Genomic DNA, 19,038 nt, shown 5'->3' with positions numbered 1-19,038 from the left:
GCCGCCGAACTTAGGCGCCCGACCTCCCGACCAACGAGGAGGAGGAGGGAGCCTGCCAACTCGGCGAGAGGCCCGCCCCGGCGCATCGGGGGGATGAGGCAGGAGGAGAACGGCGCCATCCTCTGACAGGGGGATGGAGGACGTGACAAAAGACGTGTCAGGCGGCGGCGCGGAATCGGACGAACGGGACTTGACTTCGATAGGCAGCGGAGCATGAATGAACGCGGGCCCTGGTAGGACACATGTAGGGCAGCCGACCCCGGAAGAAAGAGCACCCCCTCTTTCACGCAATGTAGCCCGGCCCGCCACGTATATAAGGTGGAGCTGGGCCTTCTCTAGGAAGGATCACGCGATCATACAACACACACACCGCTTGCAAGCACCCCGTTGTAAGCACTTAGCATTCAAATGTGAGAAACACGAAGTGAGCCACCCTATACTGACGTAGGGCTTTTGCCCGAACTAGTCTAAATCCTTGCCTTCGATTGCTAGTCATCGAGCCACCGAGAAGCACAACACAAATTACTAGCTAGTGATCGAAATACCGACAAATTTTGGCACTAGTTTCATAATTTTCTGATTTAAAATAAATTAGTTTTGATTTTAGATCTAATTAGAATTTTTTTAAAAAATACAAAATCACATTTGATACCACCAAAGCGCCAAACTTGTCCGGTTTCGACGGTTGGATGACCCTTGTTATCCGGTTTTATAGGTGAAAGTTGAAAATTGGACTTTTACACTAATTCGAGGGTGTAAACCAGACTTTCCCCTTCTTTTTAAGGGATTGGTAGGGAGTACCCAACCTATTTTTTATACATTAAAACTAATGGATATGTAATAAAGATGTTGCATAGACTTTAAGCCCAAAGAGGTAAAAGATGACAAAAGAACTAGAAATTACATTACATGATCAAATTTTGATCTTCTCGCTAATGGCCTATTTTTATTCATTATTTTGTCGAATAATTATATGGTAAAGAGTAGTTTTAAACCGACCGTACATTTGTGCGTCCACACAGCTGTCTGCTTCTGCCCACGACCCACTAATTCATTCCTCTTCCATTCTCTATCTCTCCCCATCCCTCCTCACCTCCCCTGCCGGCTCTCCACCGTCACCTCGCCACCTCCCTTGCCGCCCCTCCCCCACCCCGTCGCGTCTCCACTCCCGCGCTGCCCCTCCCTTGCCGCGCCTCCCCTCCCCGCCTCCCTTCCCATACGGTGTACGGTGCGAGGGGCTACAACAGCCCCACACCCCCTAAGCCCCACCCTCCTTGCTGGACCTGGCCATACGCAACTCCACACCCAAGAGGAGTGGCAGCAGTGCTCGCACGACTATGCTGAGCTCTACCGAGAGAACTTCCTATCTCCCTGAGGAAAAAGGGAGGACGTCAACGATCATAGTGGCCGGTGAGATCTCCACACCACCGGCCCTTACGAAGGGGTAAGGGCCTCTCCTCTTCATCCTCCGGCCATGTTTAGCACTCACCATTGGATTCCCCGTGGATGCTCTCCAATCTCCATCATCGAGGTGAGGTGAGAGGCTAGGGATCTAGGAGCTAGGTAATTTAGTGTATGCGTGCCAAGCATTTTATATCGAATTTACAAGAAATTGTTATATCCAATATGATTCTCCTCCTCCCATGATTTTAGCATGAAGCAGTAAGATACTAAACGTTGAGTTATTTTCAGCTTGTCAGCATGCTTATTAGCTTCCTAGTTTATTTGTACGTTTGATTTTTGCCACCTCATTAGAAACTGACGAAGCGATACGTGTCTATTTGGTTTCAGCTATCTCATTAAGAAATGACAAAGTAAATATTTTCAAGTGAGATTGACAATCTGCATTAGTTATGATTTAAACAGCAAAGGACACGTGACATGTATCAATTGGTAAAATGTTATACAGAAATTAGAAGTGCCAAAGCTTGAGCCTTTTAGTGCACTGTACACATGCACATTATCTAGCTTGGCTATCTACTTGTTTTCCCAAATTGAGAAGAAAATAATTTAAATCATAGTTAGCCTTATTGAATTTGTCCACTGATGCACATGATATTGTTTAAATTTAACTTTCTGCTAGGAAAATATCATCCATAGTTTACACACTCCATAATTATTTCAGCAGCTCAACAAACTTATTAGCAAATGATACTAAGTTTTTTGTCTTGTTTTCTTCTTACATTTGCTTATTTGGAATTTTTTAGTCCAGCAAGAAGGTAGTGTAGTTGATTAAGCACAACCATTCATGGGATTTTGCCAATTTGGTAATTCGAGTTTTCTTTGTTTGAAATTGTGAAATAAACATCAGATATTAGATATTATAGTTTACACACTCTATAATTATTTGAGCAGCTCAACTAGCAAATGATACTGAGTTTCTTTATCTTGTTTTATCCTTACATTTGCTTGTTTGGAATTTTTCAGGATCAGCAATAAGGTAGTAGTTGATTAAGCACAACCATTCAAGGAATTTTGCCAATTTGGTAAGTCGAGCTTTCTTTGCATTGAAATTGTGAAAGAAGTATCAGATATTAGACATTATTAGGATTAGGATCACATATTGGACCACATCACTCCTTGCTGATTGTTCATGTTCATTATATCATTTTCTAGCATTTAAGTTGAAGCCAAGCAATTTATTGATTATTCAATAGCAATTTAGAAATTCGGTGTAGATACTAATATTGTATCTTATTAGACAACAACACAGTTTATTGATTAACCATTTGGTTTACTAGAATTCATTTGTAGGCAGATTGTGCATTTTAGTCTAGCATTGTTTGGTATGGAAAATATTATCACTAATGATATGTAGTAAATATCTATGAAAAACACTAACTTTGCATAATGTACAGGTGAACCTAATCAGAACCTAATTATAGTAGTTTTGTTATGTGTTTTGATCTTGGTGAAGTTGTTTTGGTGCGGACAAACCCACCATTTTGCTATGTCTTTGTCTTAGAGTTATGCTGGTGTAACTAGTCCAATTTTCCAAAACAATTCAGTAAGCAATAGTATATACTTTATTATGCAATAAATTACTTCGAATGGACATCTGAAATGCATAACTGATATTATTAAAATACTTACTAAATATTAATCTAAATGCTTACGACATATACCAGGGTGCTAAGAGAGAGAATCCTGGGCTACATCCCATCAGCGCACAACGACTCCAACGATGATTGCAGATTGGCTCTATTTTAAAGGGTCAGCTTCATATTCACCAATCTTGCTTGAAATTGTAATGGGCAAAGTATCATTATTAGTTAGGTAAAGTATTGTTCTTTAGCATTTGGTGAATTGCCTTCCTCCTAGTAGAATGAAGATCCAGCTTATGCTATAAAGCAATGCTCAGCAAAAGATCCACCATTGATGAATTTTTATTTTTGGAGGGTCTCTATTGATTATTAGGATGCACAAGCTAGTTCTTCACCTTATCCAACTTATTTTTTGCTACACAAACTGATTTGATCTTCTTTTTCTCATTGTATGCTCATCAATTATGCAAGTATGAAGTACAATGCATTTGTGATAATATGCTTGTGAAATGCCTGTGTAGTTTCATGAATAACCATGCCGTTCAGTTTTGCGTGTGATGTTGTATTATTGGATTTAGCATAGGGTGGAGGTAAATCTGTTTATGTATAATTGCTTATTGTATACCCTAATTTTGGCATATTAGGTTGGTGTATTTGAACACGAGTGATCTGGAATCTTTTTTTTCTTCCTGGGCTGTTCAGTTTGTGCACCCCTCCAAAAAAGTATATTATGAGACAAAATCTACCTGCTTGATCACTACCGTTCAAAAAGAGAAAGCACCTTTATTTTTCTAATCATTGTATTTCTAAAACGGTGCGGCCGTACGATCAGCCAAATTTACGGCCGGCCGTATTTTAGCTGCCTCCTAATTATATTGATGTGTGTACATGTGCATCCGTTGATTTTGTTACTTTATTATTTTTATGCACGTGTGCATCAGTCTTCAAGCCATGTCTTTTCACTTGAGAGTGACATGCTATAAATCATTGGATATTTTATTTTAATTAAAGAAAACCAAAAGAATGATGCTTTTCAAGTAAACAAACAAACCTTTACATAGGGATAATTAAAAAAATGGAACTCAGCACTGCATCTCAAACCTACATCTTGAACTCAAAACCTACCTTTGCTTTTTTTTAAGAAAAAAAGAAAGAACCAAAATCAACCTATATTAGAAAAAAAAAACACAAAGAATCTTGTTTGCATCTTTCTCCCCTGCCAACGGAGGGCCGGGATAGTAATACCAGAACCTATTGTTCTTGCCCACAGATTGAGAGGATATGACATCAGAAACAGGCCAGGTAACCAAAACAGCTCTCAAACATCCATAACCATCCTAGAAAACCGCTCAGAAACTTCCCCAGTAGCATCACAATTCACAGATCAGGGAGGAGCCAGGGGTGTTTGTCGGGGTCAGCAGACCCTGACGATTTTTGTATTTGCAATAGAAAATTACTGTTCTTAATCACTAATGACCCCCATCTAGCATTCATGTTAGAGAGATGATCCCGGTCATCTCCTAAGCTAGCTCCGCCCGTCACAGATGCACTGTTATCAGCTGGCACGGCCAGGCCTGTTGCGTGGTCATGAACCCATGGCCGACACCGACACGTGAAACGAAGAACAAGCAATCACCAGGAGGCAGGAGACATGATAGCTGCGTCAAGGCCAATCTGCGAGGTTCTGTTTGTAGAAAAAGATGGCAATACCATTTAGAGGCAGAGATCGATCAGTGACGGTGGCCTCTGCCCGGCCGCCGGCATATGTTCTGGACTTCACTTGCACCGTCGTGCATGCATGTGGTTTTCCTCAATCTAGGAGCTGGGTTTGTTTGACAAATCGCCGGATGGGGAAGGGCCTCTACTTGCAGTTTATCAATCACCTGATACTTTGATCTAGTAGATGGCTAGGACGACGTGTTTCTCTTTTTTTTTAAATAAAAGAGAAAGGAGATTCTACAAATAAATTCTAGCTTGGAAATAGGGTGTTTTTCTAGATTCCGAAATAATTTTTCTCTCCGTTGCATGAACTGGTCTCCACCACGCTCACCATAGATTGGGCGAAAGGAGAATCTTATAGTATTAAACAGATTCTATTGCATCAACTTGTGTGATTCTGGCGAAAGGCAGTATGCTAAAGCTTCGTCGTGTGAGCTAATCACAGCATTAGGCTCAGGGCAGTAAGCCCCGACGTCAGGTGCTTTTCAGCAGGTCGCCATCTCCGGGGAGGGATTCCGATCCCCAGCGCACACACGCACGCACGCACGCACGCCGCGCCTTTTCCCTTGCGAGGATTCCCTGCCGATGAGATTCGCGATCGCGGGCGCCTTTCTCCCCCGTCCCCGGAAGGCGCAGAATTAGGCAGAGCAGCTAGCTGTGCCCTGGGCGCCGATGAGCCGCGCGAACCTTTTTCCATCACCAAGTTGGCCGCGGCATCTACCAACCGCAGTCCAGGCTTTCTGAGGGGATTCCGATTTACCATATCTACCGGCCGGGAAAGGCCCTTGGCGTTTTTCTTTTCTTTTCTGTTTTATCTTGTACTGAATCGATGTGAATTGGACTGTTGGAAACAGTTGAGGCATCATGAATGAAAAATCTCGTGATTTTGAAAATCCAAAATTTTAAGGAATCTATTTTTTTTTATGGCGAACAGTTTGATTCCACGTAGAAATCATGAAACCAGAAGGGCTATGGAATATCATCCAACTAAGTGAAGACGCTCCGAGCAATAATAGGCAAGCCAACAAGTGAAAGTAAAGCATCCCGGGTTTAGAGCCTGTTTGGATCCACATAGCTCGAGCTATCAAGCTACTTTTAACTTTGACTGATCCATACAAATCCTACTAATTCTCAGCTAACAACTCTCAAATAGCCAGCTAACAGCTATCCAGCTAGCTGCCTACACCCAACTAATCTTAGCTAACCATTAACTCTAGTAGATCTAAACAGGACATAAGCCACACTTAATAGAATCAAGAACTAGACCAAGATATCGGAAGGAACTGTCTAGAGAACTTAAACTTAAACCTCTGTGAACTCTTAAAAGATAATTTAATATTTCTAGAGAATCCACTCAAATCATCAACAATAGGCCAAAAAAAGCTATAAAATTTCAAAAATTTCATAAGGTTTAATTATGTTTTGAATTCAAATAAATTAATAACATCAATCAAGTTTATTTATTAGAACATGATTATTTTGATACATAATCTGGGAAACATCTTTACAAATGCTAGGAGATGTAGAAAATCATGAAAACCCTATATATGTCATTTAAACACTTACATGCTACATTGTATAGTCAGTTCTTGCAACTCGCAAGTGACTATGTGAAGAACTATCTATATGGTTATAGAGCAATGCAAGAAATGTATGCAGTTTATTAGTTATGATATTTTAAATGTTTGACATGTATCTTCTTATTGTTTTAGTTGGTTTCCACTTCTCATATTTTACCAATCTTGATTCAAAAGATATCATGAGTTGATGAACACCAATGATGATTAACGCATACCATACATATCTGTTTTGTGGTTGTTCTACACACAATAACATGAGTTTTCATGATCCAAGGCATTTTGATCCTATTTGTATAAATGTGGGTGATGTATTATCCATAATTGGTTTCATTAGTCTACCCCCTCATCATGTTCTGGTTTATCCAATGATATTGTATCTGTTGGTTCTCAAGTATGCCTCACATGGTAGTTAGGTACTTAGGTTACATGCGGTGGAACCTACTACTTGGGTTCCGAGTCTCCGACTCAGAATAGATGCTCACACTTATGACTAATTATTCTTTTAGCATTAGGAATTGTGCCGATGAACAATGAATCAATAGTAGTGATTAATTTAAAGATATGTTGGCTTGGTCTCTTGAAAGTTTTGATAGAAGTAAGCCTGATCAGACCTTTTTTCCGTACTTTACGGTCAACCAAAACAACACGCCGCGTCAGTGATGCACTACGTGGATATATATGCGTGTGTTTATAGGGGTAAGTATGTGTGCGTGTTTCTCTTTTTGGGGGGAAAGAGAGAGAGGTGGCAGCAACACTCTTGAGTGCCTTTCTTCTTCTGATTAACATTGCTAAATAAACTAAAAACACATAATAGATAGTTCCATACAAAATTGAACTCTTCTCTGCTAAAAGAATTTCCCACCTCATGGTTTACGAAGTAGGTAAGTTCATTTACCAGTTGAACCATTAGTTTTCCACTGGTTGCCACGAACAGTAGATTGAAGCTTTGAGAGTTTGATCATAGAATTGAGAAGGCTATTGCATCAGTAACATATGTATCAATATGTTTGGAGTGTGACGATTGCTTATCCCAGCACATGTAGTTTGTTTCAAACAGCATGTTGCTCAATACTCTAATCATCATTGCACTCTTCCTAGATCCTTAACGATTTGGCATTGTTTCGCTGATTTGTACCCTTGGAGCAGTACTTTTCGAATTTCTTTCAAACGGCAAGTTCCCCAATGTTCAAATTTAGAAGTCTTCCTCGGCCCTTTGCACCTCACACGCCCAAGTAGAGTTTCTTCTCATCATATCCCCTTGGACCCTTGGAGCATCACTCAAACCTAGCCAATTTACTACCAGATGTTCTGAAATGTTCATTAATTTAAAGAGTCCATGAGGTGAGGCTTTTTGAATTATGCCAACCAACATTACTAGATGCATGGTCACAACCCATTGAATCTCTGGTCAACAGAACATTTACGATGTTGGATAGTAATGATACTACAAAGATATATACAAAGACGACAATCAAAGTGACATACGTGAGGCCGTTGAATGACAGCTATCATTTACTTCTCCTTTTCCTAGGTGGGCAGTCCGGGCACCGTGATGCCGGGTTCTTTTGCCAGTTGGAAACAGAGGTCGGCCACTTGGCCCCAAACCCACAGCCCCACGGATCCTATAAATTGAACCCTCACAACTCTGGGTCTTCCATCGCAACCATTTCAAAACTTCCTTTCCCTCCACCAGTTACATCGATCACTAGCTAGCTAGACGCACAAACCTCTCCGAGGAAGATCAGGACCCTGCCATGGCGTCCAACTCGACCAAGCTGGGCTCGTCATCGTCGTCTGAGTGGACGCGGGGGGAGGACAAGATGTTCGAGCGCGCCCTGGCGGTGTACGACACGGACACCCCGGACCGGTGGCACAACGTGGCGCGCTACATGGGCGGCACCAAGTCCGTCGACGAGGTGCGCCGCCACTACCAGCTGCTCGTCCGCGACGTCGCGCAGATCGAGTCCGGCGGGGTGCCGTTCCACTGGTACGCCGCCGCGCCGCCGCCGCCGACGCTGCAGCGAGGTAACAACCGATCGAACAGGTTGACACCGGCCTGCTGTCCCGCCGTCCACCCGCTAATTGCTCGCCCTTTATTTCTATTATTAGTTTGGAGCATGCAACATGCCAAATATGTTAACCAATCCTGCTGTCAACTAGTAGATGTAGATAGCTGCTGCGCCACATGAGATCTGATCCTTGAGCAGCAAACAGTCAGTTCGTGCATGCTCGAAACGGCAAATACCACGAGACTAGTCATAATTAAATCGCATTATGGCTGCTAAAAAAAACTGCATTATGTCATCATGCAAGCACGCCACTGGCGTCGCTGTGATAATGTTCTATATTGTTTAGATAAACCGTCCATACTGTTAATTCCGATGGTAGATTGGTACGACATGTCAAGTTGGCAACTTTGGTTTATTAGGCTGCTAATTGAGTAATTGACTAGTATGGTTTAGTACGTGCTGTGCCTCGAGAGACACATCTGTTCGTGGCCGGCTTAGTACTTCACAGAATATACTATGTTATCATCAGCCATCATGCTGGGGGACAATGGAATATATATGAAATGGCCAGACGCATCATCATACTAGATTCACCTGTGCTCGGTACAGACGCCAACTATGCGCAAAAAGTTTCCACCCGCAAAATGGAATATGAGTAAACAGTGTTCATAAAAAAAGAAAAGAAAAGGTCATGTACGCATTTATGCATGTCTGTTTTTTTGTGATACACAATTATTCATGCATTGATCTTCGGAATTCTCATGAGGCTTACAATGTGGCTGTAGGTTGAAGTATACATCTGAGCTTCAATGAAGGGGAAGGATTGCACAGTGGCTAGCTGTGCTCCTCGAAGAAGATTTATAAATTGTGCATGTGTGCGCCTTGAATGGAAATGGCAAGGCTAGCTAGGATATCGAGATTAATGGCTGGTCTGCTGGTCTTTGATCTTGTGTACCAAGTTCAGCTTTTGACCTATGGATCGAATGATATAAATGCCTCATGTATGTTCCCTTGCACCATAACATTTCCACGCTCCAAGAACGCCATATATCTGCGAATATGATCGATCCCTCCTGTTGCAATATTTGTCGTTTTGAATATTATTGACACAAAGTAGCAGAGTGTGACCAACAGTTTGATGAGGGGCAAAATGCCATTGCCAACAAACAACCTCGCTTATTGCAGTAACCAAATAAAGTAACTTTCTACTTTTCGTTTCAGTTTAAAGGAGGACAAAATTAGGCGAACAAAATTAAACAAATAATTAAAAAATGAACATTCACCATACCAACGCACGCAGACATACGATACTTCTATGAGCACCTTAAACAGACCAGGCCCATATGATTATTCTATCAAAAGACGAGTAAATTACAAGTGTAACCGGTACAAACTGGAGATATTTTTCCTATAAATATGTATAAATATTGAATATTATAGCACATGCACGGACTTGACTGCAGACAAAACAAAGGTCCGTCTTGCCCTCCATTATCCTCTCTATATGCTCCACCAAAATACAAGTTTGGCCACCAATTTTTATGTAATATATTAAAAAATCCCAAGAAAGTTATAAAATTATATTAGTAGTCCTCGGGAAAATATATGTATATGATTTTTCTAGTTTTCAAAACAAATATCTGAAAAATATTTTTCATATATAACTTTTTTCTGATAAAAATGAAGTAACATCCAAGTATCCACACCATGATAAGCAAATTGACCTTAATTATTTTTCTGGTGAAATACAGTATACATACGCACACGGACTTATCCCTACGACTACTTGCACACAACACTAGCCACATAGGCTTCGATGAATCTTAAAATTGATAAAATCTTTGATGGACACGTTAGATACCATTGACAGAATAGAACCTTAAATTTGTAGAATAATTTTTTTTAAAAAAATGCAAGTAATCATGCCGAGTCACGGACTATAACCCAAATGGTCATGCTTCACCTTAAGAAACCTAATCAATTGAGCTACGCTCAGCTTGCACGTAGCCCTTAACTTACCATGTTACGCGTTAACAAGCCATCTGTATGTAAATGACAAAACAACATAGCCAATGACTCACTCCATTCCAAAATGTAAATATTTTAGTTTTACCACCCTAAGTTAAACTTCTCCAACTTCGATTATATTTACAGAAATATGTCATCAAATAAATGCACTATTAAAACATTTTTATGATGGAGTTAACAAAAACAAATTTGATGTTAGCGAATAAACTTACTTTGTACAATTGCCCCCACTTAATATAGAAAGTACGAAGATGGTATCCCAGTGATCATCTACGAAACTTACTGTGCATCTATGAAGCAAATTATATAGCGAGATTCTCCAAATGAACATTTCCCTTTTCTAAACAAAATATATATGTGCATGCGGGGCTGTTGAGAGATGCACGCACCAACACCAACTTGGCCAGGAAATTAAAGGGAATAGAATCTGCAAGTCTCACGATCGATCACATGGCCGCTCGCCCGCTCCAAGGATCGGGGCTCTGGAGTCCGGACGACTGGACTGGTCGGCAGCAAGTTGTAACAAGCATTTGCCCCAGGCTTTTGTTTATTTTTAGTGTCTCTCTCATCATAATTTGATGCCCCATATACTTTGGGTAAGGATTCAACCTGACGTTATACGTGTAGATGAATCAAATCTATGGGCATTTTCCACATATACATCGCTCCTTTCTGCTGTACGTTCCTTCTTAATTCTGCTGGTCATTTTGTTCTTTCTCAACTGATCTGAAACATTTCTGAGCGTGTGTGTTCTTAGAGGCGTTAAACTCTGCCAAAGTGCAGAAAATGCTCAAAGGTCACCACGCGAGTATTGCCTTTCCATTTACTTTAGGATATATAGTCCAAATAGAATGGAGAAATGTACACGTCAGATTAGATTCAGCATATATAGCAGTGCAGAATCCAGAATACCGAGCTGAAAGTTTGGAAAAGGGGCAAAGAAAATTTTAATGCGCCGGAGCCCGAATCCTGGATGGACGCTTCAATATGATATTATTCTCTTTGAAAATCAAAGAGGGAAGATATAGATTCTACTACAGGTACGAGAGCCCTCTTTCTGGTCACGGAATATACTGTTCTGCAACTTGCTATTTGGAGATTATTCCAACTTGCTTAGTGCTCTCGGTGGAGGAAATAATTCCAAATTTACACGAGAGCCTTATTAAGTTTTTTTCTTGTGCCCGCTAAACCTAAGTATTTTTATTAAGTAACATGAAAAAAGCTTTCATGCATTGTCATTAGTATAAAATCACATGTACGGATCGCTGTTGGCTGCTTCCATCATCAAGACATCACTTTGACTAACTCGGAGTCGCTATCAATAGCTACTGCATCTAGCAAAGAGGAGAAACACAATATTAGCCAGAAACAGTTCTCTGTATTATCAACCACAAGATTTGGTAGCCTCTAGCAAGTGGCAATTCAGTCCAAATTAATGAAACTCTGGTAAGAAACTTACGACGCATAGAGATCCGATAACCAAAAAGCCATGTTAGGATCGGTGCAAAAACGGGACTTGATGCCACACACCTTCTTGCAGTCATGTAGACGTGTGGTGGTACAAGCAGCTCTCAAGATATATAACCAGCCCGTGTCAAGTAGTACAAGACTACAAGCAACATAACAACACATAGAGCCACTACTACTACAGACAGTTTTCCTGTCAAGAAGAAGCTTGGCATATATACATGTGTACTAGTATCAGCAGCCTGATCCCCAACAATAATCTGCACAGGAGCTCATGTGGTCTCCAGTGTGTACACATGAGTGCCCAGGTGCCCCCTGGCCAGGCCAGTCGCAAGTTGCCAGGGATTCAGCACAGTTCGGCAGGGTTGGGTCCAAGAGTACCCATCTAGCAGCCGGTAGCAATACAGCAGCAGGAAGAGATGATGAAGCGATAAAAAGGTTGCCGAGATATATCCCCCACTTCCCTGGGACACAAATCTTTTTGTTCCTCCTTGGCGACACTCCGCGCTCCGGCTCACGGATGCCTTATTCCCCCGGCTTTCCCCTGACCCCACACTGGACGGGCGCCATCCTCCACGGCCGGCCCCCTATAAGTAGCGCCGCTTCTCCCGCTCCTCTTCTCACAAGCCACACACAGGCCAAGCGAGCGAGAGCTGCAACGATCAAGAGCCAGCCGTCAGCTCCTTGCCCAGCTCTCGCTCAGTTTAATTAGCTGCTGCTTCTGAGAGAGAAAGATACATATATACATATATATAGCTAGACTAGAGAGATGGCGTCGATGTCGATGAGCTCGTCGAGGGCGCAGTGGACGAAGAAGCAGGACAAGCTGTTCGAGCAGGCGCTGGCGGTGTACGACAAGGACACGCCGGACCGGTGGCACAACATCGCGCGCGCCGTGGGGGGCAAGTCGGCGGAGGAAGTCAGGCGCTACTACGAGCTGCTGGAAGAGGACGTCAAGCGCATCGAGGCCGGCAAGGTGCCGTTCCCAGCCTACAGGTGCCCCGGCGGCGGCGCCCCCAATTACTAGGCCCACAGGTAACCATCCATCGAGCCACAATATTCGGTTGCTTTGCTAGCGCATCATGTCTGCTGTGCTTCACGTACTGTTTCCACTAGCGCACGCATGTACACTACTAACCTCGCATACTGTGTGTGTCAACCGCCGCTAGAGTGACTAAACTTCCGGTTTGGGCACGTCATGAGTTTGGAGAAGGTAGGTATTCTTTTAATTTGGTCAATTAGTAATAAGCTTCAGCTTAACGGCAGCTTGAAGTTGAAGTTAGCTGAAACAGATAGTACTAGGCTACTAGCTCAAGTCTTGCTTTTTGTGCTAGATTCTTGTACCATGCTGCAGCTAGTGGAGAGGATCAACAAGCTAGTTTCTAGGACCTTTTAAGTTTGGAAAGTATGCTTTGAAGACTGGAATAAGATCCCCAAATTAGTAGGCCCAGCTGCTCAATTCAACTAGGTTTCCATGGCCTCTGTCGGGGCTTGCTGAACAAACAACCCATTCGTGTCAATTTGTCAGCTCTTGAATAACAGACCGGTGTATACATATATATTTCTGCCAGGCATCAACTTCTAGACTAGAATCTTCTGCTGCGTAAATTTGTGAAGTTGCAGGCAGCTAGCTGATCCGCTACCCTACTTTTCTGCAGGCTGAAGCACCTGAAGATCTACTTAGGCGACATTCATGACATACAGTACGTGGGTGTGGCTACAAAAAAGTAACTCAACCAAGTGGCCGGAGCATCCGTGCACATATGTGAATAACTACCGCTACCTATAGCTAGTTCGCGCAGATCAATCGATCTCCCATGTATGTAGTAGTGTACCTGTTCATCTCAATTCTCATGTAAGATCATCTCTGTATGGGTATTATGTATCTTTGAGAAGAAGTGAAATAAAAAAGTCCTTCATTCTGCACCCAGTTACTGAACATTTGTCTTCTTTAACCTCTGTTCAAATTTAAAAGATTTTGTTGAGAGTATTGTATGCGATGTGATGCTATATGTTTTGCAGTATTTAACGGCACCCTATATGAAAAAAACTTGCACATTAATTTACCACATGTAAACCGCTAAATTGCACGTCGGTTGGGCACGCAGCCACAAATGCCATGCAACTTAAGCGCCACCAAATAGTTAGATTTTTAACAATATGACCCCATAGCCCATAGGCTCAAGTAACACTACATTATATTAGTCTCTGATAGTCACCTACAGTCACAAATCTTGATGTTTTGGATAATTCAGTCAAAATTTTGAAATATTTGGTCCGGAAACAGGAATTCCCTGTTTAGATTTGCCCTAAAAAATTCTCCTATAATCTTACAAATTCATTGGATCTTATAGACGTGCATAATAGAATTTGAAAGCTATGCCATGTCCAAAACATCATGTACTTTTTGTGAAAAGAGTATAATCAAATTAAGTTGTAAGATGAACAACACAAAATTTAAAAAAAACTGTGGGGGAGAGGTTTTGTCAACAGGACTCTTTTTATGAGGCCAGATAATTAGTGCGTGTGTAAGCAGAGCAACGAGTGCACAAGAAGACTGCATCTTGGATTTTTCATTTTTATAAGAAAATTGAGCTTCTCCATCTTTCTGTTTCATCCTAAGAGCATTCACTTATTCCAAAATCAGGTCTAAGATCCCTTGCGATCTCACACTTTCATCCTCTTCTCTTAGAAATAGACCAAATCTTCTAGAATTTAGAACATCTTGAAAGTTATCTAGGCCCCTTAGTGGATTTTGGTGGAAGATGACAAAGCACATATATATCTAATCATATTATCGAGCATGTGTGCAGAGACTAAGAATGATGAAGCAAAGCGTATTACAAAAACATGACCCCTCAAAAAGGGAAATGAAAAGCGGTGTTTCAAATTTACTTGAAGAATTAGATTTTATTTTGAAATTGAGTATAGTAACGTCGTACTATCAAGAGAGACTTTGATCCACAGGTGTTGACGTGGTAGTTGTGCTCAAGAGAACCTACAAAAGCTATGAGAATCAAACGTACCACTAAAAACAGCCTTCTTGTGAAAATCCATATTTATCCGGACTGTCTGGTTCATTATCCGGAATATCCGGACATTATGATCCGGAGTATCCGTACAGTAACCCGGAGTCTCCGGGTAACTGTTACTCATCCGAAGTTTCTCTGGGACCGGAGTCTCCGCACCCCTATATCCGGAGTATCCGGACATATACCTGGAGTATCCGGGTACCCTTCACCCAACGGCTAGTTTTCCGTGAGAGGGGGTATAAATACCCCCCCGGTACCACTTCATTTCTCTCTCTCTTGCTCATTTGAACCAGAACACACCAGCAAGCAAAAGGAGAGCTCTCTCACTTTCCCTCTTTCATTCTTGAGTGATTTTCTTAGGGGATTCAAGTGAGATTGTTGCAAGAGCAAAGATTCGTGCTAGCAAGCTTCCATTCCATCTCTTGAGCACAACATCTTTAGCCGGTGGATTCAAGTTTATTACTCTTGGAGCTTCAAGCTCCTAGACGGCTAGGTTTCCCTCTTTCATTCTTGAGTGATTTTCTTAGGGGATTCAAATGAGATTGTTGCAAGAGCAAAGATTCGTGCTAGCAAGCTTTCATTCCATCTCTTGAGCACAACATCTTTAGCCGGTGGATTCAAGTTTATTACTCTTGGAGCTTCAAGCTCCTAGACGGCTAGGCGTCGCTTGTGGGTGTTCAAGCAAGTTGTGAGCACCACAAGAAGTTTGTAATCTTCATTCCTCTCAGAGAAACTCATAGCAAGTATCCTTGGGTTTGAGCGTTGGTCTCACCCTTGGAAGAGGAGCATAGGGGTTCTTGAGCACCGTCTCTTGAATCCTTCCTCAACGGAGACGTAGCTCCTTTGGGAGTGAACTTCGAGAAATAAATTATATCTCTCTTTTGTGCTCCTTACTAGTTTTATTAGATATTTTCTTGTGAGACTAACTTTCTAGGGTTTGAGGTTGATCTACAGTTATATTAGTCTCTAGAGCAAGACAACTGGTTAGAAACACTCCTAAGGTACTACTAGCTTGCCTAAATTTATTCAATCTGTAGCATCAATATCTTGTTAGTGCATACATTGTTTCATACCCGGACTCTCTGGATAATATTTTTCAGAAACTCCGGATACAAAACCCGGAGTATCCGGACATATATCCGGAGTATCCGGACACCTGTGTTACTGACTGTGTGTAAAGTGTATTTAAGTTTCAGATTAGCCTATTCACCCCCTCTAGGCATCTTGAGATCCTTTCAATTAGTATCAGAGTAAGGTTCTCCATCTTTGAAGCTTAACTGCTTGGAGAATCAAGATGTCAAGTGATACTTCATTAAAGGCTCTTATCAATCCAACCGATGATGTTGACAAGGAGAAGTCATTTGAGAAACCTGAGGACAAGAAAAAGAATAGTCAACACGAAGAAGAAGATGAGTTGTTAATAACCAATGATGAGATGTCATTTCAAGAGTGGAAGGCATGAAAAAAGAAGAATAAACTGCAAAGAAAGAAAGGGAAATTCAGTACCAAGATTATAATCGAGTCAAGTGATGACTCGGCCAATGATTACAAGAAAAGATCCTCAAGCTCATCAAAAGTAAAGAAAAGAGCCAACTATCGTCAAGTGGGTCATGACTACACTTTTTAAATTCCAAGTGAACACAATGCCTCAAGTCACATGGGAAAGCCACCTCACTTTGATGGCACAGGCTATAATCAATGGAAGACAAAAATATTTGATTACTTGAGTGCTATTCATAAGGACTTTTGGAAGATTGTGGAAGTTGGTTGTGATATTTTGAATGATGATGAAACTCCTACACCGCTTGAAGCCTATATTTTGCAACGCAACTATCAAGCCTTGAACATCCTCCACTCCTCCGTAAGTGTCGAAGAGTTTGATAAGATTGAAGATGCTCTCACCGCCAAGGATGCTTGGGACACACTCCAAGTGAATCATCAAGGATCAAGAAAAGTTCGTCAGTCTAGAATCAAAATATTAGAAGATGAACTAAGTCTCTTCTCCATGAAGAAAGATGAAACCGTCAAAGAAATGTACAATCGAATGAAAAAGATCACCAATCAAATCAAGTCACTTGGTGTAGATAAATGGAGTGATCGTGAGATAGTGGACAAACTCTTGACCGTCTACATGGCTAGGGATGTCACACTACCTAGCTTGATAAGAGCTGAAAGGGTTTTAAACATTTCACCGCCGAGAATGTTCTTAGAAGAATAGAAGCTCACCATGATCAATTAAAGAGGGTCAAGATCAATCAAGATTTGGCCGATATCCAAGAGCAAGCGGCAAAGAACAATGGATTGGCTCTTCAAGCTAAGTTGAAGGGCAAGGAAAGGGCTACCCAATCCTCAAAGGATGATGACTCTAGTGATAATGAAGATAATGAGCTTGATGATGAACAAATGGCTTTCTTCATCAAGAACTTTAGAAGGGTACTAAGGAAGAGCAACTTTCGAAATCTTGGCAAGAACAAGTATGAATCAAAAAGAAGATCAAGCAAGCCTTGTTTCGGTTGCAAGAAAATTGAGCATTTCATTGTGGATTGTCCGGAAGAAAAGAAGAAGAACAAGGACACCAAGGAGAGCTCATCCAAGAGGGACAAGCCAAGATACAAAATACGTGCCGGTGAAGCTCATCTTGGTCAAGAATGGGATTCAAATGAAGAGAGCAACTCCGACAATGAAGATGTTGCAACTATGGCATTCAATACCTCCTCTTCACATCAACCAAATTTGTTTGAAGATCTCACCGATGATGAAGATCAAGGTCCAATCATGTGTTTGATGGCAAAGAACTCAAAGGTAACATCTTCAAACTCATCGGATGATGAACTAAATGAGGAAGATAAAATTGCTAGTCTCATTAAACAATATGGCAAGAGTGCGGCAACTAGAATGATGAAACTTGTAATGAAACTAGATGAACTAGATGAGACTCAAGAAGAATTGTTTAGACTTGAGAGAGAAAAATCCAAAGCTCTTGAAAAGCACCTTACCAATGAAAGGAAGGATAACAAGAGACTTTGAGGAGTCTCTAAAAGCCAAGGATAGCATATTTCTTGAGGTAGAAGAGTCATTTACTAGTGAAAAGAGGAAAGTGAATGACTTAATTAAAGAACTCTCCTTAGTTGAAGACACTCATGCTAACTTGAAGAGAGACAATGAGAAACTTCAAGAAAGCTTAACAAGCTTGCAAGCCATTCACACGGCACTTGAATTTAAAGTTAACACTCTCTTGGAAAGCTCCTCTAACGCTTGTAAGTCATCAAAGTCATCTAGTCCTTCAACTAGTAACGGTTGTGCACGATGTTTTAATATTGATATTCAAACTTGTGCTACTAACTATGCCGAAATGCAAGCCATGAAGAAAGAGATTACTAGACTCACTCAATTAGTGCAAGAAGAAGTACCATCTCACAAGCAAGTACTCAAGATAAATCTCTCACCAAGAGTAGGTGAGTTTGAGAAGCGTACCAAGGGATTTGGATCGAAGTACATAAGCAAATATAGATTTGAGAAAGGTAAGGGACTTGAAAAGAATGAAGATGGTGCATTTCAAACCATCTCATATGTCAAGAACAACAAGAAGGCTGCCTTAGGGGCAAAAGGAGGTCTAGTGAACATGACTACTCCCATCCACAAGGGAATTGGTGAAACACAAGGGACAAGTCATATCAAGTTTGTCAAGAGAGGCACAACATGTAATGAAGGTGCAAAAATTGTCGCATCCTCATTAAAGCAAGACAAGTTCCAAGCTCCTAAGATACAAAAGTCATTCTCTCAAATATCTTTTTATGCGGATTATGTGTTAACTAGGAACCATTGTGGTAAAGTGGTTGCTATATTTATGGGTCACCGCTCATGGAACACTAAAGTGAAAAGTCGTGTGTGGGTATCCAAAGTGCTTGTGACTAACTCTCAAGGACCCACGTATTGTTGGGTATTTAAAAGGAAGGAATAATCTTGTTTTGTAGGAATACTTCTCCGGTGGATCCACATGGGTGATTGATAGCGGATGTATAAATCATATGACTGGAGAAGGAAGTATGTTTGAATCTTTGAAAGAATCCGATGATGATCATTATATTACCTTTGCCGGAAATCAAATAGAAAAAATGCTTGGCATTGGTAACATTGATCTAAACTCAAAATTCTCTCT

At 41.3% G+C, this 19,038-nt stretch overlaps 2 protein-coding genes across 4 annotated transcripts; both read left to right on the top strand.

Annotated features, from left to right (window-relative positions):
- The first annotated feature begins 8,016 nt into the window (after positions 1-8,016).
- Positions 8,017-9,362, top strand: LOC112895129 (protein RADIALIS-like 3). 2 transcript variants are annotated; one of them, XM_025963012.1, is made up of 2 exons: positions 8,017-8,368; positions 9,138-9,362. In XM_025963012.1, exons 1-2 carry the CDS (start codon positions 8,098-8,100, stop codon positions 9,140-9,142), a joined length of 276 nt encoding a protein of 91 aa, XP_025818797.1. In that variant the 5' UTR covers positions 8,017-8,097; the 3' UTR covers positions 9,143-9,362. The 2 variants fall into 2 exon arrangements, with proteins under 2 accessions (XP_025818797.1, XP_025818796.1); XM_025963011.1 differs by having other exon boundaries at positions 8,017-8,387.
- A 3,086-nt stretch (positions 9,363-12,448) lies between these two features.
- On the top strand, positions 12,449-13,777 carry LOC112891893 (protein RADIALIS-like 3). Of its 2 annotated transcripts, none has more exons than XM_025958894.1 (2): positions 12,449-12,882; positions 13,017-13,036. In XM_025958894.1, the coding sequence occupies exon 1, from the start codon at positions 12,617-12,619 to the stop codon at positions 12,872-12,874; it is 258 nt and encodes an 85-aa protein (XP_025814679.1). In that variant the 5' UTR covers positions 12,449-12,616; the 3' UTR covers positions 12,875-12,882; positions 13,017-13,036. The 2 variants fall into 2 exon arrangements, with proteins under 2 accessions (XP_025814679.1, XP_025814678.1); XM_025958893.1 differs by lacking the exon at positions 13,017-13,036 and adding an exon at positions 13,506-13,777 and having other exon boundaries at positions 12,451-12,882.
- Positions 13,778-19,038: the final 5,261 nt, after the last annotated feature.

The sequence above is a fragment of the Panicum hallii genome, chromosome 5 (genome assembly GCF_002211085.1).
Source record: "Panicum hallii strain FIL2 chromosome 5, PHallii_v3.1, whole genome shotgun sequence".
Lineage (NCBI taxonomy): Eukaryota > Viridiplantae > Streptophyta > Magnoliopsida > Poales > Poaceae > Panicum > Panicum hallii.
Note: the sequence above shows the minus strand (reverse complement) of the source record. Positions and strands in the feature narration are given on the sequence as shown.

What these genes read in the sequence shown, in the direction of transcription:
- LOC112895129 (XM_025963011.1), top strand. Translation starts at nt 8,098, where the DNA reads ATGGCGTCCAACTCGACCAAGCTGGGCTCGTCATCGTCGTCTGAGTGG. An exon ending in GGTAACAACCGATCGAACAG is followed by an intron (nt 8,388 to 9,137) that starts GTTGACACCGGC and finishes ATGTGGCTGTAG; the next exon opens with GTTGAAGTATACATCTGAGC.
- LOC112891893 (XM_025958893.1), top strand. Translation starts at nt 12,617, where the DNA reads ATGGCGTCGATGTCGATGAGCTCGTCGAGGGCGCAGTGGACGAAGAAG.